The 25,498-nt window shown below is 55.9% G+C and overlaps 3 protein-coding genes across 17 annotated transcripts in view; 2 read left to right on the top strand and 1 right to left on the bottom strand.

Moving 5' to 3' along the window:
- ZNF628 (zinc finger protein 628) overlaps positions 1-23,824 on the bottom strand; it is a 27,283-nt gene extending 3,459 nt beyond the window's left edge. The window contains exons 1-2 of one of the 7 annotated variants that reach the window (XM_078062964.1): positions 23,723-23,824; positions 9,924-10,062 (exon numbers count right to left, since the gene is read on the bottom strand). Coding sequence is in view for 2 of the 7 variants with exons in the window: in XM_078062961.1 (XP_077919087.1) it covers positions 2,123-2,207 (85 nt within the window). In the remaining 5 variants the exon portion in view is untranslated. Of the gene's footprint in view, positions 1-49; positions 3,392-3,431; positions 3,620-9,923; positions 10,063-18,440; positions 18,491-23,722 lie in introns of those variants that run through there. The other 6 variants (XM_078062963.1, XM_078062965.1, XM_078062966.1 and 3 more) reach the window with 6 other exon arrangements.
- Positions 9,949-17,803, top strand: C15H19orf85 (chromosome 15 C19orf85 homolog). 2 transcript variants are annotated; one of them, XM_036096867.2, is made up of 3 exons: positions 9,949-10,078; positions 11,200-11,434; positions 16,889-17,803. In XM_036096867.2, exons 2-3 carry the CDS (start codon positions 11,262-11,264, stop codon positions 17,343-17,345), a joined length of 630 nt encoding a protein of 209 aa, XP_035952760.1. In that variant the 5' UTR covers positions 9,949-10,078; positions 11,200-11,261; the 3' UTR covers positions 17,346-17,803. The 2 variants fall into 2 exon arrangements, with proteins under 2 accessions (XP_035952760.1, XP_035952762.1); XM_036096869.2 differs by having other exon boundaries at positions 9,987-10,078; positions 11,227-11,434.
- ISOC2 (isochorismatase domain containing 2) lies at positions 18,678-25,498 on the top strand. Of its 8 annotated transcripts, none has more exons than XM_078062969.1 (7): positions 18,746-18,816; positions 21,531-21,641; positions 22,431-22,568; positions 22,900-23,109; positions 23,346-23,416; positions 23,556-23,673; positions 25,101-25,498. In XM_078062969.1, exons 3-7 carry the CDS (start codon positions 22,434-22,436, stop codon positions 25,179-25,181), a joined length of 615 nt encoding a protein of 204 aa, XP_077919095.1. In that variant the 5' UTR covers positions 18,746-18,816; positions 21,531-21,641; positions 22,431-22,433; the 3' UTR covers positions 25,182-25,498. The 8 variants fall into 8 exon arrangements, with proteins under 8 accessions (XP_035952742.1, XP_077919093.1, XP_077919095.1 ...); XM_078062968.1 differs by having other exon boundaries at positions 18,746-18,879; XM_036096849.2 differs by lacking the exon at positions 21,531-21,641 and having other exon boundaries at positions 18,678-18,816.

Here is a 25,498-nt window from a genome sequence, read left to right as displayed (position 1 = left end):
TTATTTAGGTGCTGAAACAAAGTTCTGGCAAACTGGGACGAGTGCTCACCAGCCATAGGATGCTGCCCATCCCCTCCAGGAGGCTAGACAAGTCTGAGAAGGCTGTGCGTGGTCTTTAGGAGGCCAAGCACTTCCCTTAGGACTAAGCTCCTTCCCTCTACAGATAGGCGCCGTCCTTGAAGAAGGCCGGGGGTCTCTCTAGCACCCTGGCTTCTGATCCTTGACCCTTCTCCCTCTAAAGCCTCATCTTCCATCCTGCCTCAACACCAGCTCCCACTGCCGCTATAACTAAAGCCCTGTGTGCATTCCACTCTCCACCCCCCCACCCCCAATCCTGCTTGCCTACTCCCTCTTGCGTATTAATCAAAGATCCCTAACCTCCACCAGACCCATAAGGGCACTGCACCCTCCACCCCATCCACATCCTCACTTTCTGCCTGGCTGCAGTCTCCCTTTTTTTTTTTTTTAATTTTTAATTTTAAGATTTTATTTTAATTTTTTAAAGATATATTTATTTATTTGAGAGAGAGAGCACAAGCAGGAGGGGCAGAGGGAGAGGGAGAGAGACTCTCAAGCAGATTCCGCGCTGAGCATGGAGCCTGATGCGGGGCTCCGTCTCATGACCCTGATATCACGACCTGAGCTGAAACCAAGAGTCGGCTGCTCAACCGACTGAGCCACCCAGGCACCCCAAGATTTTATTTTTTAAGTAATGTCCACACCCAATGTGGGGCTTGAACTCCCAACTCCGTGATCAAGAGTCACGCGCTCTACCGACTGAGCCAGCCAGGCGCCCTTGGCTTCAGTCTCCCTTTGCACTCACACCCATGCATCTCCAAGTTCCCTGCACTGCTCACACTGCACACACACACCCACTCAACAGGTGGTACTGGACATATTTCTGTTCCCCTCAAACCTCTCTCCTTTCCCCTCCTCCTCTTAGCAGGTGACCTTGCCACTGATCTTGTCACTGAGAACAGAAAAGCAATCAGAAGAGAACCTTCCCATGTTCTAACTACTGTAGCAGTGATTCTCAACGAGAGCAATCGACTCTCACATCCCAGGGGACATCTGGCAATTGTGGGACTGTCCAGTTGTCAACTGGAGGGGCTAGTGCTCCTGGCATCTAGTGAGGGGAGACCAGGGATGCTGCTCGACACTCTACAGTGCACAGGACAAGCCTCCACAGCACAGAATGATCCAGTCCAAAGCACCAGTAGTGCTGAGGCTGAGAATTCCTATGCTACCCCTCCCCCTTGCCTGCCTCGGCCCATGGACTCTGACTTCCCACCTACAACTTCTCCTTACCTCCTGGACTATTTCAGTGTACCCACAAGCTGCATCTCCCATCTTTAGAAAAAACAAACAGCAAAACCTTTCACCCCACCCCACCCCCGCCAGCTATGGCCTTATGTCTCTCCACCCCCTTTGCAGCAAAGCAACTCAAAGTGCTGTCAATACATGCTTTTTCCTGGGGCACCTGGGTGGCTCAGTTGGTTAAGCGTCTGCCTTCAGCTCTGGTCATGATCTCAGGGGTCCTGGGATCAAGCCCCGCATCGGGCTCTCTGCTCAGCGGGGAGTCACCCTCTCTCTCTCTCTCTCTCAAATTAAAAAAAGAAAAATACATGCTTTTTCCCATCCCAAACCCCATCACTCAGATCCTCCTCCCCCTGACTCTACTCCTGGCCTCCCTGGTACTAAATTGCATGGTCTCTGCTCAATCCCCAAGGGTCCCTCCCTCCTTAAGCCACTCTCCTCACCTTGGGGCACTGGTTCCTTTTCATCTCCCTGACTTGTGAATTTAGGAGAGCCCAGGGCTCTGCCGACCCTTGGTCCTCTTCCTCATCCACACTCTCTCCCAGGGAACCCCCACTCATTCTCAGGATCTCAGTCTATAAGTGGGATGACTCCAAAATGTATCTCTATTTGACACCCTCTCCTTTGAACTCTAACCCCCTGCTACAGTACGCCATATGGACGCTTAACAGACAACTCAAATTTATCATGCCCCAAATCTAACTTGGTGGGGTTTTTTTCACTCCTGCTCGCTCCCTTCTTCACCCACAGTCTCCATCCCTGAAAACCGCTCGGTCCTTCCTCAGGCGTCGCCTCTTTCTCTCACCACCTATGCCCAATCCAGCAGCGGGTTCTCCTGTCTCAGCAGGAACATATCCGGAATCTGGCCACTTCTCTCCTGAGTCCCCCATTGCCACCTTTGTCCAGGGCCTTCCTCCTGGGCAGCTGCAACAGCCTCCTAAAACAGATCTCCATGTTTCCACCCCTACTCCTCCTACCCCGAGGATGCGCCCAACACAGAGGCTGCGGGGAACTTGCCCTCTACTGCTCCCATTTCAGAGAAGACAAATCTCTTACAGGAGCCTACAGACTTCCCATGCCATGGCCTCCTCCCCTCCCTGACCTCCCGCTAGCCTCTCTGACTCTCACACCATCCAGTCACCACCTGGAGCCTCACACAGGCCCCTGCCAGGGACCTCCCCCCCCTTCCTGACAGGGTGCTTGCTGACATGTCACCTCGGGGAGACACTCCCTGCACCAGACCTCAATTTGCAACCCCTTCCAACACTCCCCGTTCTCTATAGTACTTCTCACCTCCTAACCTGCTTCCGATCAGGGTTTCCCAACCTCAGCACTGTTGAGATGTGGGGCTGACTAGCGCCGAGGGGCCTGTCCCGAGCACTGTGGGGTGTTTAGCAGCATCCCTAGCCCTCTACCCACTACATGTGGTGGCATCTTAATCACTGTCGCGCTCCAGCGCCTAAAACAAAGTCCGGCATAGAGCGAGCACTGAGAAAACATATTCTGAATGAAAAAAGGCCGGGCATCCCCTTTGGACAGGCTATAAAGATTCCCTTTAATAAGATGAGCATCCTCTTTAAAATGTAAGCAAGTCCTTTTAAGAGAAGCTGCCCGTGCCTTTCGGAAGACCGAGCATGCCGTAAACAAGAGGCGTCCGCCCCCTGCCAGAGCCGGGCCCATCTTGCCCAATGAAGAGCACCCCCTTCGAAAGGCCGGACCACACCCTTCCATCAGGCCCGACTTCCCCTTTAAGAGGCTACTCCCACCGCACACCCATGTCCACCTTTGTTGAGCTAAGCTAGTGTAGGCTGGGAAGCCACCAGGACTCAGAAGCTATTCCTTCGATGTCTGGGACACTGTCGGTGACCTTTCACAAAATAACCCATCCTTAGAGAATAAAAAGCGGGAAGCTAAGGGGAACTGCAGAACCTCACCCGCCCCTCCAAAAGCAGCCCCTTGCCCTTTAAAAGGGCGGAGCCGGCCTAGCGGACAAAAGTCGGCGGTGAAGTAGCGCCCTCCCCTTTAAGGCATCCCTTCCGGTTTCACGCTCGCCGTTTCCCCAACGTCTCCGCCCTCCGGTCCCTCCCCCCACCCCCACCCCTCCGGTCTCTCACCTGCGGCCCCGACCGGGGGAATGAGCGGGGGAGACCTAGGGCCTTCCCACGGGGGCCGACGGGAAGACGGGGCCCCGGCAGCGGCGGGACAGGACTGGGGGCCTGGGAGGGGGGCGGGGGCGCGCTCCCTCCCAACAGCCCCCGGCGCGAGGCACCCAACCTTTATCGGTCGCCTCTCGCGCACACAAACCCCGACGTCCCCGTTGGCGCGTCACGACGCCACGTGCGCCGAGGCCCCGCCCCGCCCCTCCCGTTGGCCTGCGGCGGTCGCTCGTTCCCCGGCGTAAGCGGCGCACGGCATCGTGGGAGTTGTAGTTCTTCCCCGACCCCCGGCTGCCTGGTCGTTTTGGCGGTAGCGGAAGTCAGCCCAAGGCCGGGGAGGGCCGGCCCTGGACCTGGGGTGGGTGGCTTGTTCCCCCTTTCGACTATCGATTCTCCCTGTCATAGAATCCCTCTGCAGCAGCGCGGTCTCCGAACGGCCTAGCCAACCAGGGGTGTGGGCCTTCCTGGCCTGGGCCCCACGCCCAGGCCCTGGTCTGTAATTTCCCCGTCGGGGAAACTGAGGCCCGCGAAGCTTCCTGCCCCCCAGAGGCCCCACGCGCTCGCGGTTCCCGGGCGTCTGCTGCGTGCCCGCGTTGTGGTTGTGCAGGAACCTGGGCCCCGCTATGCCTTCTCCTTCGTGGCCTGGGGCTTAGGGAACCACTGAGCTGTCCCGGATCCCCTGGCCCCCTTTCCACCTCAGCCCAGAACGGCTTCAGCCTCTGAGCCGTACTGGCTGATGAAGGGCATCCAACACGGTTTCTCAGCCATGGCACTAGTAACGTCTGGGCCAGATCGTTCTTTGTCGTGAGGGCCATCGGTGCCTTGTAGGGGGGCCAGCAGCCTCCCTGTGCCTGGCCTCCACCTTCTCTCCCCACATGTCCCCTCGTTGAGAACCACTGCTCCGAGGCAGTCCCCCTCAGCCTGAGGGCTGTTTATCAGACCAAAAGGCCCTTCTGCTCCTACCCCACACCTCCTCAACTCCTGTGGGAAAGCCTGCGATGCTAGGTGGGCTCCCGTTACATGCTCAGCAGCACTCAGCCATGGTTCATGACACAGGGCACCCAAGTGTCCGCAACAACCAGCAAGGGGCCTGATCAGAAGCCAGCGGTACTCTTCGTTGAATGAGCCTCCCAGGCAGTTTCCCAAGGCCCCCAGGCAGGCCCAAACTCAGGTGTGATCTGAGCTGATGTGGACCTGTCTTTTTGTCCCTGCCCTGCAGGATCGTTTTTGCAGTGTCCAGTGAATTCGTGCATGGGAATCCTAGGATTCCAGCTCAGCCCAAACATCCCTTTCACTTCAACTTTTACCTCCCCTGCCAGAAAGGAAGCTGCCCAGGGACTGGCAGGGACACATGAGCAGAGCTCTGAGCTGTTGAGGAATAAAGAGGGGAAGGAGACAGTTGCAGCCATCAGGGTAGAGTTAGGAGGCCCTGCCCCAAGGGGTTGGTCCCCACCCGCTGCTAGAGCTCCCCAACACACCGGACCCCACCCCCTGAAGTTGCTCCCAGATGGAGGGAGGATTCCACACTGGGTCAAGGTGTGGATGTGGAATGTATGGCCCAGCTGGCTGCAGGGAGAACCTAGGCCCACCTGCTTCATCTCAGGCCACTGGGGCCCCTGCAATAGTGAAAGGAGCTCTCCGTGCCAACAGAGCCCCAGCCAGCCCCCATCTACCTGCCAGTCAGGAGGTATAATGAGGGAGGTGAGAGAGGCCAAGTCCCAGCACCTGCCCTTGTCAGCCATCCCCTACTCTGGAGCCAGAAAAGAAAGGCTTTGAACTCACTGGCCTCAAGGAACTGGCTGTGCAGATTTAACTGGCTTTTTCCAAATAGTAGTAGCTGGACACCTCGTATAGAATCCTCTACAAGGGACATCATGGGGCCCTCATACAGACGAGCAAACAGCCTAGCAAACACCGCTACAGGCCCCTGGCATTCTTGTTTCTGGCCAACAACACCCTGCCCCAGGTGCTTTTGGGGGAGACTAACCCCCTCAACTAGATCAGGCATCTTATCCAGCCCCAGACCCTCCAAGTCCTTGTCCCCCACCTTGCCAGCCAGATGAACCATTCATCCCGGAGGACAGAGCTGGGAGTGGGGACTGCAGCCTTTGAAGGTAGCCAAGACCTACCGGACCCTTCCTAGGGATCTAGGCTGTTACTCCTGCCCCAAAGGCCCCGTGTGCATGTGGGGTTGTCCCTCTCTGTTACCCCCATCCCAAAGCTGTCAGCCAAAAAAGGGTTGGCAAGGGTCTGCACCCACCCCACCTCCTGATTCCAGAGAAAGGCAGCCCCACTCCCACTGGTAGTCAAAGGAGAAGAGACCCTGGGAGGAACTGGGGAGCCTGGACCTTTCCCTCTTCCTCACACTCCCCCTCCCAACCCTGTCAGCCACACTGTGGGTGGTGGGGAATGTGTCCTGGGTTTCTGGAACAGTCCAGCTCCAAGGTGGCCCAGCCAGGACCAGAGTCTGGGCCTGCCCTCTTTGGGATCACAGGGTGGGGAGGGGGCTCAGGTCTCACTCACGGTGCCCCCACATGCTCAAGCCCTCCAGTCCACATCCCTTCCCTCTGGAAGGAGGGGGCGTGTGATGTCAGGCTGTGCGGACATTCGGTTCTGGTCTGGGCCACTCAGCCCGTTGCCTCCGTGATGGCACCACTTGTGTTCACTAGAGAGGCGAGGATTAGGGGCTGGGGTGAGAGGTGTCCCTGGAGCACCTGTCTCCCCCTACACACAGCAGAAGGTATCTGGACCAAAGACAGGACTCCCAGGGCCAGAGGTAAGAATAAATAACCTTTTTCACCTGAGTACAGGAAAGAGAGCAGAGATGCACTCTAAGCAAGGTGGGGGGTGGGCAGGAGCCCAGGGGGCTGGCCTACACCTCCCACAGACTAAGGATGGTCCTTTTTGACATTTCTTGGGTCTCCCATGGGGTGCCCAGCCGGCCCTGCCCGCATGGGCCTGTCCCAGGGAAGGAGTGTTATCCCCACTTGACCGGGGGCTAAGTAGAGGCCCTCTGAAGTCTCTTGGCCAAGCACAGAACCAGGAAGTGATGTAACATACTGAACCAGGAAGTGATTCCTGTAACCCGGAAGTGATTTAACCAGGAGCGTCTCCAGCCCCAGAGACCATCCCCACCCTGGGCCTATCTAGCAGGTCCCCACATGCGTGGTCACAGCCCAGCGCACAGGAGCCAGAGGAGACTCCCCGGCTGGTCACACTGGGTCACACGGTCCCTCCTGTACGGGGGAAACACATCCCTCGGTTTTAAGTACAAAAATGTGGACCAGGGACAGATCCGCGGCAAATGCCCTCCCCAGGAGTGGCCTCCACTTCCCATGACGACCCCCAATGACCCACGCCCTCGTGCACCACGTGCCTTTTCTTCTCGTGGCCAGTGGGTGTGACGGACATCACTCCTGTGACAGGTTATGTGATACGGCGAAGGTGAAGGGATCTGGGCACGTGCAGTCAAGGCTCCCCGTCAGTTGACGTTAATCAAAAAGAAATGTAATGGTTGATTTTATGTGTCCACCTGACTGAGCCACAGGAAGCCCAGGTATCTGGTTAAACTCAATTTCTGGGCGTGTCTGTGAAGGTGTTTCTGGAAGAGATAAGCGTTTGCATCAGTAGACCGAGTAAAGCCAAGGGCCCTCCCCACCGTGGAGGGGAGGCGACTGGCCATCACCCAATCCGTGGAGGGCCTGGCTAGAACAAAAAGCTGCAGGAAGGTGCAGGAAGGTCGATTCCCTCTCTACCTGACTGAGCTGCAGTGTTGATCTTTGCCTGCCCTCGGGGCTCCTGGTTCTCAGGGCTTCGGACCCAGACTGGAACCCACACCATTGGCTCTCTGGTTCTTAGGCCTTGGAACCACACCACTGGCTTTCTTGGCCTCCAACCTGCAGATGGCAGATCACGGCACTTCCTCCCTAATTCCACGAGCCAGTATCTTACAGTAGAGCTCTTTATGTATAAAATGTAAGATATATAACATCGCTCTTTCTCTCTCTATATATATAGGTAGATAGATAGAATAGACACAGATATAGATCCTATTGGTTCTGTTTCCCCGAAGAACCCTAATACAGAAAGATTGTACTAGGTGGGCCTGATATAATCAGGCAAGGTCTTTGAAGCTGGGTCTAGAGGTCAGAGATGTGAAATGTCAGTGATTCTCCTGCTGGCCCTGAAGCCGCCCAATTCCATGAGTTCTACAGATGAAAGGAAATGGATTCTTCCACGTGAGCCTGGAAGAGGACCCAACCTCAGATGAGACGGCAGCCCCAGCCTACACCTGATCGCAGCCTCGTGAGGCCCCGATCAAGTGCCTGGACTCCTGACCCATGGCAACTGTGAGAAAATTAGAGTATATTATTTTAAGCCATGGTATTTGTGGTTATTTGTGACACAACATAGATAACTAATACACTTCTTGTGTTAGTTTGCTGGGGCTGCCCTAACAAGGCCCCACAGGCTGGGTGGTTTAAACAACAGAAATTTATTTTCTTATATTTGAGACTAGAAGTCCAAGATCAAGGTGTTGGCAGGGTTGGTTTCTTCTGAGGCCTGTCTCCATAGCTTATCTTCTCCCTATGTCTTCACATGGCCTTCCCTGTATCTGTCCGTGTCCAAATGTCCTCTTCTTATAAGGACACCAGGCATATTGGTTTGGGCACAGATATATGACTTGATTTTAACTTAATTACCCCTTTAAAGACCTTATTTCTGAATACAGTCACATTTTGAGGTACAGGGGTTAGGACTCCAACGGACGAGTTTGGGGAGACACAACTTAGCCCATACCATGGTGTGAAACAAATATGAGCGGGTTGGCCTCTGAGTTCCTGGCTGGGAACACCAGGAACCTGCCACCTGTAAATTTTCACAATAAATTTTAAGGGAAACAAAGTCCCTCTGGGACTAGGTAGAGAGATTGCAGATGAGCAGGATGGAGGCAGGGAAGGACAAGTTTTGTCTGGGCTCCTGGCCTGATCCTGACACCTCATTTCCCCCCTCCCCATATTAGAGAGGGATTCAGGAGTGAGGTCTCCACATTCCAGGTGCAGCGAGGCCAGCAAAGGAGGTCTCGGGCAGGGCCCTGAGGTCTAGGCACTACCTCTGCCTCAAACCCTGCATAGCTCCTCGTCACTCTTGCCTTCATAGCCCAACTCCTACCTGGCCTACAAAGCCCTAAGGGTTCAGCCCCTGTCCACGTCTCTGACTTTACCTCTTCCTATCGTTCCCTCTGCCTGGGAAGCTCCTGGCTGCCCTGTCTTCCACTCAGGCTGCAGGACAATTGTCACCTCAGAGACGGCTTCTCCATCTGAAGCAGCACCCCTCCCCCATCCAACCTCCATCATCCTGGACTGGTCTTTTCTTGTTTGTGGGTGTCTCCCTCCCAGACTCCTCCAGGGACACACTGGGCTTGTCTTGATCACTGCCACATCCTCAGTCTACTGTTGGTGCTCAATCAATGTTTATTAAATAAATAAACTTCCCCCCCGCCCCCCCCCATGACGAGGGTTGGGATGGGGGAAGGGAGCCTGTGAGGACCTTCTAATACCAGGAGGGGCAGGTCCTCAACAAATCTCAGAGGAAGCCAGCCCCCAGCTGTGGGTGACGCTTATCCATGACCAGACAGGAGGAGAGGGGCCCAAAGGTGAGGGTGCCGCCGGGGCGCACAGCCTCCCAGCACTGCCCGGGATGTGGGCGCCCCCTGGTGGAGCATCCCTAGGCCCGAGTCAGGGGGCTGGCGGCCCTAGCTGTGTTCCAGACTCCCCTGGCCGAGGGACAGAGCTCGCTAGCAGATGCTGCCCTTGGCTCCTGGTGTTGGATTCGGGCCTGCTCCTGGAGCCGGGCTAGCAAAGGTCATGCCCCGGCCATGCAGTGGCTGTCCTTGAGCCTGAACCCTGACCTCCAGAGGGTCCCCTCCCCCACGGCCCCTTGCCAAGGGACCCTGCACATTCCCCTCTGGGCCTGAAAGTCACAGGACAGGAAGACTTCCAGGCTGTCCCACAACATCACATGCACGCCCAGGATGTGCACACATGTGAACACACACACACGCACGCCTTGCCCAGGCCAACAGACAGACACAGACTCTGAGAGACACTGCAGAGACAGAGACGGCCAGAGAAGCTGAGAAACAGCCATGGCGAGCGCTGTGGTTGGAGACAGTGAGGAGGGGAGGACAGGAGACATCCAGGGAGGGGCCGAAAAACCAGGAGGGGCCAAGGGGCAAAGTGCAGCTCAGTGAGGGGGCTGGAGACCCCTGGAGGCGCCCAAGACGGTCGCTTGGTGTCTGCCGCGGCTGGCCTGGTGGCCCCCATCCCGAGCCCTGGGCCCGGCCTCTGCTACCGTACTTGGGCTGCTGCCCCTGTGCTGACCCTGCCCACAAGGGCATGGTGTCGGGCCTATGCTGACTCGAGTTCAAATCCCAGCTTGGCCACTTACTTGCAGCGTGAGCTTGGAGAAGTCACGGCAGCTCTGGAAGCTGGAGAAGGCTTAGGGGACGGATTCTCCCCTGGAGCCTCCAGAAGGGACACCTCGCCTTCAGCTCAGAAGACCCACCTTGAACTTCTGACCCCCAGAACTGCAAGAGAATAAATGTACATGGTTTTAAGGTTTGTGTTAGTGCGTACCCCTAGGACACACACACCCCCCCAACGCAAACCTTTAACGCAGTCCCCCCAGAGCAAACACGGAGACGCCTCTCCCGCACCAGCCCAGGCCAGGGTCCCCCACTTTGACCAATGCCCTCCCAGGAACCAGAGGACCCCACTCCCACCCCCCAGGAGCCAGCCTCCTCACCCGCCACGTCCCAGCCTCCCCCAAATACCAAGGGGCCCCCCAGCCCCTCAGTACAATGCCTTCAGGGAAACCACACCCGTGTTTTCTCTTCCCCTCCCACGGCCACAGCCAGGCTGTGCCAGAAACAGTCCCTCCTGTCACCCACCTAGGCAACCAGGCCAGCCAGCGCCTGTCCCCCGCCCCCTCCGTTGCTCTCTCACTGCTCTGGCGGAAATGCAGGGTTTGGGGCTCAACCCCCTCACACAGAAGCCAACCCTTCATGCTGGCTAGAGGCCTTGGGCATAGGCGAGCCCCCTCTCTGAGCCTGTTTCCCCAGGATGCTGGGCCCGGAGCCGAGGGAGGCACGGGGGATACGTCTGCCGGTGGGTGGGCAGATGTCAGGTGTCTGCCCCGCAGCTGGAGCTCCCAGGGATCCCAGGGAGCCGTGTCCCCCTCCCTCCCAGCCTGCACCCAAGCCTCCCACCACCCCCTCCCCTCAACTCCAATTAAGGGTCCTCAACGCTAATCGATGCGGTTGACTCAGGCCCTGGCCTCGCCTCCCTAATGAGGCCTTTGTCCCCATAATTGGCTATCTCCAGGTGCTTTTCTCTGCCCCCCACCATGCTGCCCTGTCCCATATCCTAGGTCCAACTATGTGCTAATTGGGCCCCTGGGGGGGCGCACATAAAGCTCCCCCCTTGCCTTCCTATATCAGACCCCACCCACGGGTTCCTCAAAGCTCTGCATCCAGCCTCCAAGAGGTAAGGATGGGGCATAGGCGGGAGGACTTGTCCTAATTCCCTGGGCCCTGCTTCCTCCAACCAGAGCCTTGCCTCCCCTCCAGAGTCGGCCTGCCCCTCCCAAAGGCCCTCTCCTCTCCCGTCTGCTGTCTACCTCCCCAGCCCTGAGCTCCTGGCCCTGGTTGCTCCTCTCGCCTCAGATTTAGGAGCTGCTTTCTGACCAGCAGGACTATTGTGGAGAAGCTATCCTGTCACCCCAGCCATGCACCCCGGGGCCCCTACAGCCTCTGCAGTCTCTGAGCCCAGCCCGCGGGAACTGTGTGCCTTTGTGAGTGGGGCGGCCACCCACATGCTGCGTGCCCTGCACCCTCGGCGGACCCGGCCCCCCAAAAGGAGACCCAACCACAGGAGGTTTCTGCACAACCAGATCTGCAGGTGAGTGGGGGTGGACGAGGGGAGGGGCCAGACAGCTCAGAGCGGGGGGGCCCAGGCCCAGACAGAACAGAGAGAAGGGGACCCCAGAATGCAGTCAACACTCAAGATGCATTTATTGAGCATTAACTGTGTACCAGGCCCCCGAGATCCATCTGTGCAAGTAGACAGAACCCCCTGCCTTCATAGAGTCTGTGTTCCAGAGGCAAGGTGGCTGATCAGGGACAGCTAGATAAAGTAAGTGATATGTGGATGGACCTTGAGAACACAATGCTGAGTGAAAGAAGCCAGACACAGAAGACCACACATCACATGATGCCATTTCTGTGAAACGTCCAGAACAGGCAGAGCCAGAAAGCAGGGGAGCGGTACCAGAGGAGGTGGGATGGCGAGTGATTGTCACTGGCTCGGGGCTGCTTTCTGGGGTGACGGAAAGCTCCAGAACAAATTAGAGGTGGAAGTTGTACATTGTGAATGTACTAAATGCCACTGAATTGCACACTTTAAGGTGGCTCATTTTAAGTTATGTGAATTTTACCTCAATTTTAAAAAATTATATGGCATGCTATGAGGTGATAAGTGCCATGGAGTGCGTGCTGGGGGAGGACTGGCATTTTAGGTGTCAGGGAAGGCTTTACGGAGAAGGTGACAGTTGGGCCAAGACCTGACTGAAGCCAGGGAACAAGATATGGATGTCTGAGGGAAGAGCATTCCAGGCAAGGGACAGCAAGTGCAAAGGCCCTGAGGCAGGAACATCCTTGGAATGCTTGAGAACCAGTATGGCTGGGGCACAGTGAAAGGGGGAGGGAATTAGGTTCTGAAGAAACAGGAGCTCCCCATTTAGCACTATATCATTCAGCCTCTGGGCTTTTGCACATCCTGTTCCCTTTGTGAGACAATGCCCTTCCCTGTCTCTGGGAATGTAGATGGTGCCCTGAGCTCCTTCAGGTCTGTACTCACACCTCACCCAGCCCTGCCCCGCCTTGCCCTGTGCTCTCCCCTCACTCTGTGACAGTAACCAGTTTTTGAGCCCTTGCTGTGTGCCAGGCACACCATACTAAGGGTTAGACATACGATATGTCACTTAATGCTCCCAATAAACCTGCACAGTAGGTTGTCTGTGTCCCTACATTAGAGACGAGGAGGCTCAGAGAGATTTGATGACTTATCCAAGCTACACAGCTAAAGAATGGATACAACCCACACACTCTGAGTCCAGAGCCCATGCTCTGTACTACTTTGCTGTCCTGCCTGGATACAGCCTCTCAGGGACTTGAGGATGACGATGATGTGATGATGGTGATGATGGTGTGATGGTGATGGTGGTGATGATGATGGTGATGATGGTAGTGATGGTGGTGATGATGGTGGTGATGATGATGGTGATGGTGGTGATGATGGTGGTGATGATGTGATGATGGTAGTGATGATGGTGATGATGATGATGGTGATGACGATTATGATAGTGGTGATGATGATGGTGATGATGATGGTGATGATGATGATGATGATGGTGGTGATGATGGTGGTGATGATGGTGGTGATGATGTGATGATGGTGGTGATGGTAATAATGATGATGGTGAAGGTGATGATGATGGTGATGACGATGATGATGGTGGTGATGGTGATGATGATGATGGTGAAGGTGATGATGGTGATGACGATGATGATGGTGATGATGATGATGGTGATGACGATGATGATGGTGGTGATGGTGATGATGATGATGGTGAAGGTGATGATGGTGATGATGATGATGGTGATGATGATGATGGTGATGATGGTTGATGATGGTGGTGATGGTGATGATGTGATGATGATGGTGAAGGTGATGATGACAGTGGTGATGATGATGGTGATGATGTTGATGATGGTGGTGATGGTGATGATGGTGAAGATGTGATGATGATGGTGAAGGTGATGATGATGGTGGTGATGGTGATGACGATTATGATGGTGGTGATGATGGTGATGGTGATGATGGTGATGATGTGATGATGATGTTGAAGGTGATGATGATGGTGGTGATGGTGATGACGATTATGATGGTGGTGATGATGATGGTAATGACGGTGGTGATGGTGATGATGATGATGATGGTGGTGATGATGGTGATGATGATGACGATGGTTGTAGTGATGATGGTGATGATGGTGATGGTGGTGATGACAGTGGTGATGATGGTGATGTTGATGGTGATGATGGTGATGATGGTGGCGCTTGTTCTAAGCACTTTAGTATAAACTTATAATACTCATTCACAATGAATATGAACTCATTAATCCCCCATAATAACCCTAAGAGGTAGATGCTATTATAATCCTCATTTTTCAGATGAGGAAACTGAGGCACAGAGAGGTAAAGTGACTTGCCCAAGGACCTGCTTTTCTCTCTTTTTTTTTAAAGATTTATTTATTTGACAGAGAGAGACACAGCAAGAGAGGGAACACAAGCAGGGGGAGTGGGAGAGGGAGAAGCAGGCTTCCCGCGGAGCAGGGAGCTTGATGCAGGACTTGATCCCAGGACCCTGGGATCATGACCTGAGCCGAAGGCAGACGCCCAACCAACTGAGCCACCCAGGTGCCCCAGGACCTGCTTTTCTCAAAGTAGGTTGTTCCTCCCAGCCAGCCCAGAATCTTGCTCCAAGAGGTCTTGGAACCAAATCTGAGTAAATAGGAGCCTGGTCCAGCCTAACTCCTGCCTCTGCACTACAAGCCACCTTCTACCAGGATGCCCAGCCCTGGCCACAGTGTTCACCGCCACCATCCTACACACCCATTATTGAAGAGGAAAACACACATCTCTTCAAACAGGGTTCAGCCCTGTGTCCCAGAGCTAGCCTTCTCACTCCTCTTCAGCCCCTTCATCAATCAGTTCAGGACCCCTCCCCCATCTCCAGCCCCCATCTGGGTTCCCTGCCCGCCTCCAGTCTGGACCCTGGGCTAATGCCAGCCTCTTACCTCCCACGTTGCCCATCTACCCTCCCCCACTCAGCCCCCCTGCTCCCCCAGGGCCAATTCCTCTCCTGTAGCATCCCAGACATTCCCACCCCCATGCCTGGCTCTGTCACATGCTCCCCGGAAACCCAGGCTTCCCACGAGTTGCCTCATGGGCAGCCCAGGCAGCTCTGGAGCATATTCCCTGAGAAAATCCAGGTCAGAGGCAAACTATCCTCGGCACCTTCCCACCCACGTCCTCCTCCTCCCTCAGGTCCCCTCAGGCCCTGCTCCCTCAGGAGCCCCCTCCCACCCATGTATATGGATTTTTGACTTTTTATTGTGAAGAATTTCCAATCTACAGAAAAGTCAAGACAGCTAGCTGTCTGACATAGCAGTTCTCAAAAAATGGTCCCCAGACCCACAGCATCAGCACCTCCGCACGGTGTGGGGATGTGCTAGAGATGCAGATTCTTGAATGCCACCCCAGGCCTGCAGAACCCAAAGCTCAGGGGCCCAAGGACCTGTATTGCCACAAGCCCTCCAGGTGTTCCATTGTGCTCTCAAGTTAGAGAACCACTGGCCTAAAGATCACTCATGTACCATCACTTAGACTTTACTGCCCATAACATTTTATCCTATTTCCTTCATCTATCTTCTTAAAATAGTTCAAGCAAATCACAAGTGTCATGACTCTTCAGCCCTAAATGTCATTTATACGGAGTTTGTTCAAGTCAACTCCCCCTCTCTCTCTTCCCACCCCCATTCTCTGCCATTTAACCTGACCTCCCATTTCTGAACATTTTTCCTGGGGACTCAGAGTGTAACTATTCTCTTTGGCGTCAAAGACAGTTCCGGAGTAACAGCTCTCACCAATTTATTTATGAGCCTATTTTCTTGTGGTAAAATAGACATAACATAAAATTCACCATTTCGAGTGTTTTAAAGTGCACACTTCATTGGTGTTTCGTATATTCATAATGTTTTGCAACCAGTTGCCTCTATCGGGTTCCAGAACATTTTCATCACCCCCAGAGGAGATCCCCTACTCCCCATCCCCCCTCCCCCAGCACTGACAGCCACCAGTCCGCTTTCTGTCTCCAGGGACCTGCTTATTCTGGACATTTCATATAAACAGAACCATACAATATCAGCTAACTGTTTAAATAAAACCTTTTCTGGAAATTTAACAACTACAAGAAATGCACATAGTATTGGCATAGAGCTTGACGAATTTTCCCAAAGAGAACCTACTAGTGTAAGCAGCACTCAGGTCCAGGAACAGGGCCCTTCTTGCCCCTGGAGGCGCCCATGGTGTCTCCTTCCCATAAGCTGCCATCCTGATCTCTCTTACTGTCGTCAGGTTAGCCTGCTTTTTGAGCTTCAGATGGAGTCATGCAGGTACAAATTGTGAGTCTTGCTGCTTTTGCTCAACATTATGTTTGTGCACTGATCTCCTACCACTGCCATAATCAAACACCACAGACTGGGTGGCTGAAACAACAGAAATTTACTTTCTCACGCTTCTGGAGGCCCCAGTCCCAGATCAGGTGCTGGCAGGGCGAGGCCTCTCTCCTTGGCTTGTAGATGGCCTGTGTCTTCCCTCCACAGGTCCCAATCTCCTCTCATTGGATTAGAGGCCACCCTCACCATGTCATCTTAACTTAACTACCTCTTTATTTTTTATTTTTTTAAAGATTTTTTTATTTTTATTTATTTGAGAGAGAGAGAACGAGAGAGAGGGGGGAGGGTCAGAGGGAGAAACAGACTCCCTGCCGAGCAGGGAGCCCGATGCGGGACTCGATCCAGGGACTCCAGGATCATGACCTGAGCCGAAGGCAGTCGCTTAACCAACTGAGCCACCCAGGCGGCCTTAACCACCACTTTAAAGGCCCTGTCTCCAAATACAATCATGTTCTAAGGTACTGAGGGTTAAACCTCCAACATATGAATTTTAGGGGGACGTAACTGAGCCCATCATCGTTTGTGAGATCCATCCACATAGTTCTTGAGGGGTAGGAACGCTAGGGGAGGGGCCAGTGTGATGGCTGTTGTGGTCATCCAGACGGGAAATGCCGGGGACTTCAACCAAGGATTGGTGGGGATGCAGAGGTGGGCAGATTCAAGAGCTCGGCAGGGAGTAGAATCCACAGGGCATCACTGTTACACGTGTACCCCTAGCCCATAGTGCACCTTGTGTGGAAGACACTTCTCAAGGCACCCTTTCCTTCAGACGTTTTTTACTTTTATACGTTGGGATGTGGCCATAACAAATCTAAATGTCAAAAATGTGCATTGTGCTGAACTGGAGGTGCTGCCTTGTGCAGTACACAACCCCCACAGCTGTTCAGAGCTCCCCTATGAATGGAGTTATAAAAACTGGATTGTCAAACTCAAGAAAGGACCCAGGTAGCACAGAGTAGAAAAATGGAGAGGAGGAGAAGGGAAAAACTGGTCCTGGGATGGCAGACAGGAGGGGAACACTTCATGGCTACCCAGTAATGCTTGTCTCTCTGCAGGCAGTTTGCCAAGATTGAAGCTGCCACCCGGCGCCTGGCGCTGTCTATCCTGTCCCAAGAGGCACCTCCCCAGAGACCTCCGCCCCGAAGGCCGCCCCCGCCACCTCCGTCCCCCTTCCTGGGGGTGGCCTGTGCTGTGGCCCCCACTGAGGCACCCTATGCGGGCCCCAGCTTGAGCCTCGCGGCCCTGGACACCTCCACCCTCGACCTCTTTGATGACATTGCACTCACCCCAGAGTGTCCCTCAGTGCCATCTGAGTTGTCCCTCTGTGCTTGGGGCCAGCCAGACCTGAGGCAGGCTTCACATTTCTATAATCCCCTCCCCCATCCCCCGAATGCCCCGGGGGGAGTGGACAGGCCCTGGGCTCCTGAGGCGGATTGGGTGGGCAGGTGGGAGGTGCCTTGTGCCTGTCATTCTCAGGGAATCCCTGAGGGCTGGGGTACCTGCTCCCCATGATCCTCAACCACAACCCAACCTAGGGCTCCCCCAGCCGGACAAATCAGAGGCCACCCTCATGATAGCTCAGCAGCCACCCCCCAGGAGCCCCCTGTCCTGTCCACTCCCCTCCTGGCAACCCCTGGGAACATGCACCAAGCCCAGACTCCTCCCACCTTCAGACCACGTCTTCTCCTGGTCCAGGTCCCCCACCTCTGCCTCTGCCAGGGGTGCCCCCTTGCACTCTCCCTCCCCCACCTTCTCCCTTCTTTCTTCCCAGCCCCATCTCCTCAGTGTCTGCCGCTCCAGGCTCCTCTCACCTTGGCTCATTTCTGCCTAATGTCTGGTCTTGTCTCATTTATTCCCAAATATGTACCGAGGGCCTACTATGTGTCAGGCTCCATCTAGATGCTGAGGATTCAGCAGTGAATAAACAGACAAGATGTGTGCATTTAAGGGGGTGGGGGACGGGTACAGGTGGGGGGGATTGACAAAGGGTACATTCGTACATTTCTTAAACGCAAGATAAGTTTCCAACTTCAGATTGAAATTAGTGCTGTGAAGAAAATAAAACAGAGACTTTACTGAGTGGCTGTTTGACACAGGCGGTCAGGGAAAGCCTTGAATGACAAGGAGCCGTCTAAGCAAAGGTCTGGGGCTCCAGGCTGGGGAAACAGGACGTGCAAAGGCCCCGAGGTGGCTGGAGCAGTGTGAGCAGGGCAAGTGGTAAGAGATGAGGTCAGGGAGGTTGACAAAGGCAAACACGAAGTGGGAGTAGTTTGGATTTTATTCCAAGACTGATGAGGAAATTCTCTCCCCAACTCTTTCTCAGCCCCATTTCCAAGCACAGAGTCTAAATATTACAAACACCACGCAAAACAAACAACCAAACAGCACCCTAGGAGATGGGGAAACTGAGGCTGAGTGGGGTTGGGAGGACTTCAGTCCCCTTTCCTGGAAAGTGCTTGGGTCTCTTGCTACGTTTCTGTCTCAGCGTTCTCTGGCCGAGGGCCAGCGCTCGAACCCCAGGCCTGCCTCTGCCCTGGCTACGCCCCTCCCTCCCTCTTCCTCGGCCTCAGAGGTCTTGTATAGACAATGCGGGTGGCCGCTACCCACCTGCCCAGCTGGAGCTCGCGTTCTCCGCACCCACTGCGCCGCTCCGCCCCGGGCCCGCCACTCACGCCCTTCCCGTCTCCCCATTGGTCGGAGGCGCTGCCTTCCCGCCCCCTCCCCATGGCGGGCCAATCACGCTCCCAACATTGACAGCGTGCCCGGCACCGCCCCTCCACGGAGGGCGAAAAAGCCTCGCCTGTGGATTGGCCGGCCGCAAGGGCGGGGCAGAGCTTGGCGAGCGCCGACTGGGCGGCTCGGCCTGGATGGGCGGACGCGGATGGCGCGGGGGCGGGCCACGTGTGGCGACCCTACAAAAACGGTGACCTAGCCTTGGAACCCGGCAGGAGGACCTGAGCGGCCTAAGTCCGGGCTCTGAGAGGTGAGTGTCCCCCAGGCCTCCCCAGCGGAGGAGCGGGCCAGGCTGGAACCCGGCGCCTTCCGGGTAAGCCCCCCCCTTCCCCAGGGCTGCAGGGGGACCGATCTCCCCGCCTTGCAGGTGGGGAAACGGAGGCTTTGCCAGGCGGTCCAGGCCGAGGTGACACGGCCAAGGGGAGCACTCCTGCCCAGGCCCTACAGAATTGGCTGGCCAGGGACTCGAGCCCTCCACGGGTCGCGCCCGCCCTCTCTGCATCCCCGGCCGAGTTTTGCATCATCCCTATGGGGTGGGTGAGTTTGACCCCTATTTTCAGGCTCAGACAGAGCATGAAACTTGCGAAGGGTCACACAGCCAGGAAATCCCAGCTGCAGGGCTGCCCACCCCCCCAGGCCACGTGGGGATCTAAGCAGCACCCCCCTCCCCCTGCTGCTGCCCCTCCTCCTCCCGCCTTGGACTCCCTCCACCCAGAGCTCAATTCTGTACCTTCTCCCCACGGCACCCGCAAATGGGTCTCCAGCCCAGACCTCCCCACATGCGTCCACACACACTCCCCGCCCTCAATTTTTCATCTCCTTCCCCAAACCAATTCCCCTCTCCAGGTCCCCAGTTAGTCCCTGGGACCTGCCACCCATGAACCAGGAACCTGAAGATCTTCCTTCTTCCCTCCTCCCCCACAGCCCTGCCCCCTGAATCTCTCTGTCCTCTCTGCTTTAACTAGAGCCCAGGCCTCACCCTTGCCCACCTGGACCCCAGCCCTGGTTTTCTTCCTGGCCTCCACCTCCAGTCCAGCCCCACGGAGGCCAGCGAGGCCTCCCCCATTTTATCTGATATTTTGAAAACTTTTTATGGAGCTGTACTGCATGTGGAGGAAGACCATACAAATCACACGTACATAGCTCAAGTAACGTTTCACATAGCAAACACTCTGGTGTAAACAGCATCCAAATCCAGCCAGAAGTAGGACATCCCCCACGTCCCAGAAGCGCCCACCTTGGACCCTGTTCTTCACTGCAACCCAAGAATAACCATTCATTCATTCATTCATTCATTCATAACTTCACCACCACAGATTGGTTTTGCTGGGTTCTCACCTTATGTAAATATTTTATTGTATTGTAGTTATTACGACCAGACAACTGATCACACATTGTCCAAAATTCAAAAGGAACAGAACAGTACACAGTGAAAATCAAGTCTCCTTCACACCTGGTCCCTCAGTGACCTGCTCCCTGGCCTGAAGTACCTGCTCCATATAGAGAGGAGGGTCACACTGGCTTGTTCTCTCCTGATTGGGGCACAGATGGGAGCACTGCTATATACACTGTTCTGCTTCATTTCACTGTTACCCCTCTTGGACAATTTTCCATATTGTTACTTAAAGAGCATCTTTGTCATTCTTCCTGGCTGCAAAGAATTCCATAGTATAGACATACCGTAACTTAGGGGACGGCCGCAGGGCTGCCCAACCGTAGATGTTTACATTGATTTCTATTCCTTTGCTCCGTGGAAGAGTCCCATAATGAGTAACCTAGGCCTGGTAGTGAATAACCTCGTGTCTTACATGGATGTCTGCAGGGCAAACACTCAGGAGTGAGTTTTCTGGGTCACAGGGTTCACATAACTCTAATTTTGAGAAATGGGGTCCCACGTGCTTCCCTGAGGGTTGTTGCAATCCACATTCCTACCAGTGTGCAGGGGAGATCGTTCTTGCTCCAGACACATGTCGTAGGCTTGCATCCATTAGGGCCCTGATCTGACCTTGACCCTCCTGTCTCCAGAAGACTCAAAAGAGTAGAAGTGAGAAGAGCACCCCAGCTGGAGGGACCACCAGCAAAAGGCCTTGAGATGCAACATGCCTGGCCAAGGCTGGAATGGTCCACAGCGCCTTGTGGGAGGGGGTTATGTTTTAGTCCTGAGGACAGAGAGAAGCCATGCAGGAGGGTGGGGGCTGAGACAGGGGAATGACAGAGTCCGCTTTGTGTTTTCAGATTTTCTCTCTCTCTCTCTGGCCACTTCCTCGGGGAGAATTTTGCACTCTGCCAAGATAGATCAGGTTCCCTCAAAATCCCAGCACTGATCACAGTTGTAATTATGTGATTAATTCATTCAGTGTGGTTTTGTTTTTGTGGGAGCTTCCATGCCATTTTGTTTTTAGATAAAATTCACATAGCATAAAACTCCCCCTTCTAAGCATCCATCAGTTTTTACATTTTAGATATGTTGCCCATAAAAAACATTTTCTATGGTAGACCTGTTATTTGAGAGAATCCCCATAAACACCTGTGTGTACTCACCACCCAGCCTTCACACCTCCCCCGTGTTAACCTTTGGCCTTCCATTGGGTCTGCAGGGTCTCCCATGTCCCAGGTAAATTAACGAGTAAATGAGTGAGCACACAGAGGGGCTGAGAACTGTGCAGCAACTTGGGGACCCAAGGACTCAGGCCTCCTGGGGACATGGGCTGGGACATGCTGAGATTCACAGAGGCAGGGCCCCAGGTGCGGGATACGGAGCCGCTCTGACTGGGAGCCTCGCTGTCCTCTAGTCCTGCAGGACCTCAGGCAAGTCATGGACCCCTCTGGGTCTCAGTGGCCTCCCCGTAAAAGGGCTGCTGGGCAGGTGGCTCCACCAATCGCGCCCCTTCCTTCTCTCTCTTTTTTTTCTTAAACTGTGCTAAAGTACACATAATGAAATTTACCCTTTCAACCATTCTTAAGCGTGCCATGAAGTGATCGTTACAAACATTCATGACTTTGCGTAACCGTGGCCACCATCTAGCTCCAGAATGTGTTCATCACCCCAGACGGAAACTCTGCACGCATTAGGCGGTCAGTTCTCGTCGCTCCACCCGCCGACCCCCCAGCCCCTGGCAGCCACCAGCTGCTTCCTGCCTCTGGACTTGATCCCTGTGGGCAGTTCATGTACAAGGGCTCCCACAGCGGGGGGCCTTCAGTGCCTGGCCTCTGTCACTGAGCACAGCGATTCCGAGGTTCATCCATGAGGTCGCACCTAGCAGCGCTTCATTCCTTTCTACAGGTGGATAATGTTCCCCTGTGCAGGTTACCCGCCTTTCTGTCTAGGAGCCAGAGGGACGCGCAGTCCATGCATTGCACACACGGGTGAACTGAGTTGCAGAGGCTGAGTGGGGAGAGTCCGACTTGAAGGAAGTCGGCACCGCCACTCCACCCAGGCTCTGTTTTCCTCGGGAGCCACACCTGCTCCGTTAGCTGCTTGGGCCCTTGGGTGGGTCACTTCACGCCTCACCCTGAGGGTGAGGATCACAGTTGGGGCCTGGAGTGTGGCAGGAGAGAGGGTGACCTTGACGGAAGGGAAGGCTTCCCAGGGCCCTGGGAGAGTGGGACTGGGAGCACCAGGGTGGTCAAGGTCAGAGAAGGCTTCTGGAGGAAAGTGATCCCCCAGCTGAGTAGGACACGTTAAGAAAGAAATGGATTCCAGGCCCCGGGGAACTGCAGACACAAAGGCCTGCAGGTGGGAGCACAATGGTTTCCAAAGCACTGTGTGGGACCCTCAAGGGTCTAGGTGCATGGACCCTGGATGTGCAAAGAAGCCCCTTGCCCATCTGACCCTGCCCACTCAGCACCTCCGCCCATCCCCAGGACATGGCGGCTGTGAAGCCCAGCCTGGGCCGAGTCCTCCCTGGATCATCCATCCTATTCCTGTGTGACATGCAGGAGAAGTTCCGACATATTGCATACTTCCCCCAGATTGTCTCTGTGGCCGCCCGCATGCTCAAGGTACAGCCCCTCCACCCTCAGACCAGGTATCAGGCCCCCAGCCCCTCCTCCCTCAGACCCAGGAGTCCAGGCCCCCAGCCCCTCCTCCCTCAGACCCAGGAGTCCAGGCCCCCAGCCCCTCCTCCCTCAGACCCAGGAGTCCAGACCCCTCCTCCCTCAGACCCAGGAGTCTGACCCCCAGCCCTCCTCCCTCAGACCCAGGAGCCCAGGCCCCCAGCCCTGCTCCCTCAGACCCAGGAGCGCAGGCCCCCAGCCCTCCTCCCTCAGACCCAGGAGTCTGACCCCACAGGCCCCTCCCTCAGGCTCAGGCCTGTCCCCTCCCCTGGCACAGGTGGCCAGGCTGCTGGCGGTACCCGCCGTGCTGACCGAGCAGTACCCAGCCGGCCTGGGCCCCACAGTGCCCGAGCTGGGGGCGGAGGGCCTGCTGCCGGTGGCCAAGACCTGCTTCAGCATGGTGCCCGCGGTGCTAGAGGAGCTGGACAGCCGGCCGCAGCTGCGTTCTGTGCTCCTCTGTGGCATTGAGACCCAGGCCTGCATCCTGGTGAGACCCCCCACTCACTGCATCTTCCCTGACCCAGAACCCTCCCTCCTGGCAGGACCCCATTCCTCACCCGGGACGTTCCTCCTTACTCTGGACCCCGCTCTGCCTGGTGCTCCCATCCTGCCCTAGGATCCTGTTGTAACCCGGGGGCGCTCCGGCCTGATCGGAGCCTCCCTCATCCCATCCCAGCTCCCCAGTCCCTCACCCCAGACCCCCGTTCTTGTCTGTGCCCCCAGAACACCACCTTGGACCTCCTGGACCGTGGGCTGCAGGTCCATGTGGTGGTGGACGCCTGCTCTTCCCGCAGGTGAGCGGGTCCTGCTAGGGGGGTGGTGCATGTGGGGCACAGATGGGGTGCCCAGGAAGAACCAGGGAGTGGGGTCCCTGCTGAGCTTGCCAGGGGTCTGGGTGTCCAGGCCGAGGCATCAACAACCGCCCCCCCCCAGCCAGGTGGACAGGCTGGTGGCGCTGGCCCGGATGCGGCAGAGTGGCGCCTTCCTCTCTACCAGTGAAGGGCTGATTCTGCAGCTTGTGCGTGATGCCGCCCACCCCCAGTTTAAGGAGGTACCGGCCCCGCACCCCGACCTCCCTTGCCTCCCTTTCCAGCACCCACCACGTATTGGTTGACAGAATCCATCTGGGAACACAGCAGGCTGCCGCCTCCAGTGGGCAAAGTTCTAAGCTCCGTGAGAGAAGCTGTCCATGGCCGTGAGGACAGGAGAGAGAGAAAGCGGGGGAGGGGGCTGGGAGGGCTGGGGTGCAGAGGAGGGGCGTTGCACGGGGTGGCGTGGGAGGCCCCCCAGGGAGAGGTACGGGAGGCAGCCAGGCAGGCAGGCAAGAACAGTCTGGCAGAGGCCCTGTAGATGGGAGCCCTGTGACCCTCCTCTCTGTCCCTTCCTCCAGGCCCCGCAGCCACCACCACTGGCCCTCAGGGTGGCGGAAGGTGCCCAGCCCTCCGAGGCCCGCCCCTTTCCCTCCTCTTAGTTCAGTTCTGTTGAACATTTGCTAAGAACCTACTGTGGCCCAACCGCTGTGGCAGGTCCTGGGGCAACAGCAAAAGCCAGTCCGTATTCAGTTACACCTTGTGGCCAGAAGCTAGAAAGGGATGTTCAGAGTGTGCGAGGAATAAGACGGGGGCTCACAGCAGAGAGGTCCTTCCCCAGGGGTGGCCTTGAAGCAGAGACCTGAAACAGGACGAGCAGCCAGTCATCCAAAAAGTGTTCCTGGCAGAAGGAACAGCTAGGGCAAAGGCCTGGATGTGGGACTGAACTTGCCTCATTCAAAGCACCGTAGCAAGGCATGGTGAGCCCTCCGTGAGTGTAGGAGGAGGGCAGGCAGAGAGGAGCCAGAGCCCCGTCTTCTCAAGGATTTGAGGGTTTTGCACAAGGGAGCTGGCCATGGTCAGATCTGCAGTTTGGTTCTGGGTGGCCCATGGATTGGGCCGGTGGCCGGAAGGAGAGAGACCAGAGTGGAGGCAGTGGGGATGCAGACTCCTGATTTTTCTGGAGGCAAGCACAGTGGGGCCTGCTGATGGGTGCAGTGTGGGGCTGTGGGAGAAGGCGGCCCCAGAGAGGCGGTTGGGCATCTGTGGTCTACTGACCGTCGGTGTGAGCGGTCAGGTGGTGACCCACGTCTAAGAGGCAGTTGGATCCATGAGTCTGGAGTTGAGGGGCAAGGCACGGGCTGGCTTTGGGAGTTGAGAGGGATGGGAGAGGTGAGCTTACTTAAGCAGGAGCCAGTGTAGACAAGAAGCTCCAGGACAGGGCCTTGGTACAGCCAGCAAAGTGGACCAAGATGGCAGTGATCAGGAGCCAAGCCAGGCAGCCATGGTGAAAGGGAGGCCCAAGGAGCAGTTTCAAGAAGAGGGAGTGGTTGGCTTGGCCAGCTGCTGCCAAGAGGGCAGGCAGATGAAAATGGCGAAGTGCCCCTCCAAATCTGTCCTAGAAATGGGGACTCTTGACTCTTCCTGAACCCTCCTCTTCCCCTTACAGATCCAGAAGATCATCAAGGAGCCTGCCCCGGACAGCGGGCTGCTGAGCCTCTTCCAAGGCCAGAACCCCCTCTTCCGCTGAACTCCTCACCCTGAAGACCACCCTCCTGTCATTGGGACCTCCGTGAAATCATTTCACCCCCATCCTTGGCTCCCAAGAGTGGTGCAGTCCACAGGGAGTGCCACCCCCTCGGGAGGGGAGGTGGAGCGCCACCTTGCCATTGGGCCAGAGCGCCCGGAAATGCAAATGAGACTCCTGGAAGCTGTGCGGCAGTTGGCTGAGCAGAGCTGGGGGCGGGGCTCGGCCCCGGGCCACTTCACGAGGCGGGGAGGGGCGGGGGAGGGAGTGTCACAGGCTGTGGAACCCGGACTTGCAGAATAAACATTGATGTGGCTGTG

This window comes from Halichoerus grypus, chromosome 15 (assembly GCF_964656455.1).
Source record: "Halichoerus grypus chromosome 15, mHalGry1.hap1.1, whole genome shotgun sequence".
NCBI lineage: Eukaryota > Metazoa > Chordata > Mammalia > Carnivora > Phocidae > Halichoerus > Halichoerus grypus.
The sequence above is the reverse complement of the archived record's forward strand: the minus strand, read 5'-3'. Positions and strand labels throughout refer to the sequence as shown.